General features: G+C 40.7%; 1 protein-coding gene across 1 annotated transcript; it reads left to right on the top strand.

The window, feature by feature from the left end:
* Nucleotides 1–382: 382 nt before the first annotated feature.
* Nucleotides 383–5,902, top strand: LOC108251604 (cytochrome c oxidase subunit 7A2, mitochondrial). Its single transcript, XM_017441954.3, has 4 exons — nucleotides 383–525; nucleotides 3,156–3,242; nucleotides 5,399–5,483; nucleotides 5,677–5,902. Exons 1-4 carry the CDS (start codon nucleotides 511–513, stop codon nucleotides 5,733–5,735), a joined length of 246 nt encoding a protein of 81 aa, XP_017297443.1. The 5' UTR covers nucleotides 383–510; the 3' UTR covers nucleotides 5,736–5,902.
* Nucleotides 5,903–6,083: the final 181 nt, after the last annotated feature.

Here is a 6,083-nt window from a genome sequence, read left to right as displayed (position 1 = left end):
AACAGGACCAGGTTTAGAGCTCCAACAGGACCGGGTTTAGAGCTCCAACAGGACCAGGTTTAGAGCTCCAACAGGACTGGGTTTAGAGCTCCAACAGGACTGGGTTTAGAGCTCCAACAGGACCGGGTTTAGAACTCAATGGTTGTCTCTATAGGCACATTTTTAGAATCTTTAAGGTCTCTCTGTTCCTGATTGAAACAGGATTTGATGTTTTTTTTCGGGGGTTCTTAACGCGGCAGGAGGAGCAGATCAGTAAAAATCCTGATGAAAACAGAACATTAATGGCTGAATAGTAAACATGGTGCTTCAGTGCTTCAGGGCTGTTTGGAACCTGTAAAAACAGAATATTACAGAGGTAGGAGTTCTGTGCAGCAGCAGCCTGAGACTCTGAGATCCGCCTGCAGGCAGTTTGGACTCTGCACCACATCGTAGTTTGGCTCAGTTTCAACAGCACTCAGGAGTGTGTGTGTGTGTGTGTGTGACCTTGTGTACGAAGCAGAGCAGCTAGACATGAATCACCTTCAGGTAAGTTCTGCTGTTATTTCTCTCTTTTCACATCTCTGCAGGTTCTTGGATCAGTTCAGACGGAGGAGGTTTTTATGGAGCACACCTGTTGGATACCTGTCAGTGTGACACAGCACGGCGAAGCTGTGTTCCACTAAAAGTCTTCCTCACTGAGTTTATTTTCAGCACTGTCTCCTGTTTTATTCGCCTCACTAAGACTCTGGTACTGGGACTTTCAGGAGTTTTTTTCTCTTGTCTACAGACGAATGCTATTTTGTAAATATGAACAGCTTTTTATTCTTTCAGCCTTGCATCCTCACAGAAACAATTTTTAGGAACCCCCAAACTGTATTCTGAAATCAAATTCCAGAGTAAGAAAATCCTAAAGCTCCCACTTTGTTTTTTATGTGGACTGCCAAAACAGTGATGTCATACTTGCACCTCTAATCTAACCTTTGACCCTAAAATGCCCTTCTTCTTCTTCTTCTTCTTCTTCACCACATAGAGTACCTTTTTGTTTTCCTGCTTGAAAAATTAAATTAAATTAAATTGATGAGATAAAATAAAGACATTTTCCTCATGCCCAACTGATATAATCTTTAATGACAAAAATAGTTTAAAGAGTTGAGAGTAAAATAAACTTAAAGATTAGTTTGAGTCTGGTGTTTATGTCACTAAAGTTTTCAGGTCAGAAAAGAAATTAGATGAAGTTAAAAACCAATAACTTCCTGTGTAGGAGTTCCAGTTTCCAGCGGTTTGAAATGATCTGTGGTTCCATTTTTATCCTGATTTATTGGAGTCACAACAAAAATTTCAACCCCAGGCTCAGACAGCTTTTTTAAAAGGTAGATATTTACTCAATTATTTTCTTTATTTAGGTTAAAAAGTAAGTTTTTGCAGCAGTCTTCAGCTCCTGCTCTGACTTGCTGATTAAACAGATTTGTTCTGAGTTTTATTTTGTTCAGGTGGGGATTTCTAAAGGATTCCTAAAGTCCAGAACTGTCAGGGTTAAACGTAAACCAGCCGAGTGCTTCCTGAACTTTTATTAATAATCATCTGTTGTTGAGAAATCAGTCTAACATCAGATTTGACTGTAAACAGTTTTAGACCTCTCCTCTGTTTAGTCTCTTTTGAAAAACAAAAGCTGACTTAAAGCTGATTTTACAACCCAGAGGAGCCTGGCTTTGTCTTTAAATATGTTTTCTACTGTTAATTGTCTTGAAACCACCTCAGACAGACATGAAAGTGCAGAACTAACATATTTGACATTTTAGAGTCTGTTCCCTCCATGCGAGATGAGACCGTTCCTCTGCTGCAGAAAAGTGTTCAGATGTTCAGTCTCTGTCCTCTGACAGCTTCTCAGCAAATAAAATCCTCTCAATCTGCAGAACTGACACAGTTCAGTCCTCGTGATGAGTCTCTGCCTCCTCATTGGTCAGTTTCCTGTCTGCAGGATGTGATTGGCTGTCAGAGGCCTGTCCCCAGCTACTCACCCGACGTTGGTGTAACCTGAACCGGTTCTGCAGCTGTTCAACCCGACCAGCTCTGACCTTTCATCGGTCACTTCGAAGGACAAATGGAAAGAAAAGAGACAAGAAAAACCTAAATATTACATTTAATCATCTAAAGTCAGAGTGACGAAGCTACATTATCTTCTAGTTTAGAGGTTTTATTAATCAGGTCAAAATCTGGAATCAGTTTGTGTAAAACGGATCCAGCAGCAGAACTCTCAGTGGGTTCCTGGTTCTGGCCCGTTCTGGCCCACTCTTCTTTCCAGCGTTGCTTCAGCTCAGTGGTTTCTGCTCAGCTCTCTGAGGTTCTGGTTCTGGTTCTGGACCGTTCTGTTGTGTTTGGGATCATTGTCCTGTTGCATGCTGACCCAGTTCGCTTTATACTGAAGTACAAGCTATCATCTGTGTCAAATATTTAATAAAAGTCCATACAGAGGAGATTTAATCACATTTACCTACAGTTTAGGGTTCTGGAAATTATTATTTAAGTTAGACAAACTCATCTAACAAAACAGTTAAATACTTCAGAGTGAACAGTTAGTTTATGACCTCTCAATAAAATAGGTTCTAGCTCAACGGATAAACATTTCAGGTAAAATTAGAATTTAGATCATTGAACTTGTTTCTGTTTTTATTGATTTGTACTTTTATTGCGTTATATGGAACAGGGGGAACAAGAAAACTTCTTTTTTTGTCATTTTCTTTTTCGTAATTAAGTTCAGAAAATGTCTGGATGACTTTGCATTTCTTCCTTTGATGAAAGAAGAACATGGCCTCCTGACCCGGTTCGTCAGCAGCTGGCTCAGCCTGGAAACGGAACCGACAGCAGTCTGAGTTTTACTTCCTCCTCTGCAGCCTGAATACAACTGAACGGTTAAAGCTTTTCTGAGACATCACACATGCAAGGGAAACACAAGTATTTATTTTAGTTCACTACATTTAACTATAAAGAGCAGACAGAAATACTCTAAAACAACCAACTGCTGCAGTTTTAACACAATATAATTCCAAAAGATCCCAAATGAGCAGAATCAGACAAAAACACAGATGAACCAGAGTTCAGCTCAACAGGAACTCTTTGTATTTCATCTGAACTTTTCAAACAAATAATAATCAGCCTTGTTGTTTTTTTTCTCCTAGAAAGTTCCACTTCTGGCCAGCCGAGCCTTCAGCAGCTCCTGCAGACACCTGAAGAACAAAGTCCCCGAGGCCCAGAAACTCTTCCAGGTCAGAGCGGTCTCACGAGCACCCTCATTACTGTAACATTACTTCCTAACGGAGGCTACATGTTAACCCCCCAGATTATTTAAGAACAGAACAACTGGTCTTATATTCTGTAGCTGAAGACATTTAATTTCCTATCCAAGGAGCTCCAAGCTTTCAAACTGCATGCACTGTTTTAAAAGCTAGAATCATATGCAGATTACCTCACTCTCCTCACAACGGAGAGTCATTAGAGTCTTTGTTTGCCTGGATCACAAACAAGAGGCTTTTTTCACATGAATAAAGGTGTTGATTACTACTACTTTATTTATAAAGCACTTCAACACTTCAAATGTTTCTTGATTTTACATCTACAGCCCTTTGTTGCAGCTATGGTTGTTTTTAAAGCGTAAAACAAAAAATAAAAACAAGAAGAACAGCTGAAACGGTAATAAAACAGAAGTAAAAACAAGAACAAGACTCAAGCTGTTCCAAAAACAAAGGAATAAAAAAGTGTTGTTAGAAGAGAAGAGCTCGTAGGACATGAATGCCAGATCGTTCCATAATCTTGGAGCAGCAACACAAAAAGCTCCGTCTCCTCTGAGCCTCCAGGAGCAGGAGACCATTTCAACTTTTAAAAACAAATAAAAGAATCTTAAAATGAACTCTGCAGTACACAGGCAGCCAGTGGAGGTGATGTGCTCCTTCTTATGAACAGTTACAAGCTGAGCAGCAGCTGGAGACATTGGAGGGACGACCGGCTGACTCCAAGGTGAAGAGACTTACAGGAATCAAGCCGAGATGTAATAAAGGCAGGAATCACTGTTCCAAAGTGCTGTTGTGTGAGGATCAGTATTACCTCTGCCAGCTGCCTGAGATGATAAAAACTGGACTTGACCACTGCAATCTGGTAATTCAGTTTAAAATCAGTTCATTTTAAAACCCAAGTTAGACCCTGTTTGCTTTAAGTTCAACACCAAGGAATCCAAATCAACAGAAGGTTCACAGGACCCACTGAGACCAAACACCATCATTTCGAGATGTTTAAGGACATCCAGGCTTTGGGTGAAACTGACTGGGGATCAGGCTTAATGCTCCACTGGAGGTTTTAGAAAGCTGAAATCTGAGACCTCTTCTTCTGTTTAAAGTTGGTTTCTCTCGTTTGACATAGATGTCTTCCTTCATCCCCCGTCTTCTCTGTCCAACATCTGAACACTGTGGTCCTCTAAAACAGTGGTTCCCAGTCCTGGTCCTAGAGGAACACCACCTTGCATGTTTTAGTTGTTTCCCTTCTTTGACAAACCTGATTTGAAGGAGTGAGTGATTAACAGGCTTCTGCAGCCATCAACGAGCTGCTGTAGAGCAGAGGAGCAATGAAAACATGCAGGACAGTGTCCTCCAGGACCAGTACCAGGGTTGGGAATCACTGTTCCAAAGAGTGTCCCTTCTCCTCGAGGTGTAGGAGCTCAGCTGAGTCCTGAAGAGCTGCTCTCCTGAGTTGAGCTATTCGTCTGTGGAGAAGCTGTTTGTTTCTCCAATATGGAAGTCTGACCTACAGACACCACACCACTCAGTCTGTGTCCTCAGAATGGACCGGCCTCTGTGTCCTCAGGATGGACCGGCCTCAGTGTCCTCAGAGAATGGACCAGCCTCCGTGTCCTCAAGATGGACCGGCCTCTGTGTCCTCAGGATGGACCGGCCTCAGTGTCCTCAGAGAATGGACATGCCTCCGTGTCCTCAAGATGGACCAACAGGCTGTTTTAAAAAATGGAAAAAAGAATAAACATAAAGACGTGTTTTTAGTTGTTTTTTTTCCTCATAATTCTTCTTAAAGTTAATTCAGTTTTTTCAAAGGCTGAGTTTCAAACCTGTAATTCTGACATTTTGTAGTTTTATCCCTGAAAACGTTCAAATAAACTTCACCTTTTGATTCATCTTCAATAAATATAATAAACAATATAATATAATAAATGAAAGTCACATGATCACATCGTTATAAAGATAAGAAGCTAAAAAATAAATATTTGATTAAATCTGACTGAAAATAAAATGTAACAAAGTGTTAAATCTTCATTGTCACGGTTATTTCTTGTATTTAATGTCCTCCTAAAGTGACTCATGCAGCTCCATGCTAACACATCAGCGTGCTCAGTTCAACCATGTGGTTGCTATGGTTACAGGAGGACAACGGGTTGCCGGTCCACATCAAGGGTGGAAGCAGAGACGTCCTGCTCTACAGAGCAACCATGACTCTGACTGTTGTCGGTAATAAACCTTCTTTAAAAATGATCCTGGTTGTTTTCTATCAAACAACATAAATAATAGAAATGTTCTCCGCAGATATTCTGTCAACAACAGATAAAAGGAGCACATGGTTTTTATTGTGATCCAAATATGAACTCAGAGTATTAAAGTAAAAAGATGAGACAGTGATGGCTGCTGTATTTGTTCTCCACAGGAACATGTTACTCTCTGTACTTGCTGCTCGTTGCCTCGATGCCACACAAGAAGGCCTAAAGATGAGGACAAATGGGCTTGGTCTATTACCTGGACAGCAACACTGAGCCCAGTCTAACATTAATGTTTGATGTGTTTGATTCTACTTTATTTCCTCAGCATTGATCCCTGCAGCAGGGCATCGAGGCTAATGTAAAAACTGTACAAAATAAACTCCTTAGAGTCTTTGTGGTTTCTGACTGATGTTATTATTATCATCCTCTGGGTGGAGAGTTCAAAGTTCATACAAAGAAGAGAGTCAAGGTGTGGAAAGATCCATCATCCATCCATCATCCATCCAACATCCATCATCCATCCATCTGTCATCCATCATCCATCATCCATCCATCATCCATCATCCATCCATCT

Source organism: Kryptolebias marmoratus, unplaced genomic scaffold (genome assembly GCF_001649575.2).
Source record: "Kryptolebias marmoratus isolate JLee-2015 unplaced genomic scaffold, ASM164957v2 Scaffold63, whole genome shotgun sequence".
In the NCBI taxonomy this organism is placed as follows: domain Eukaryota; kingdom Metazoa; phylum Chordata; class Actinopteri; order Cyprinodontiformes; family Rivulidae; genus Kryptolebias; species Kryptolebias marmoratus.
This window is presented reverse-complemented; position numbering and strand designations above follow the sequence as displayed.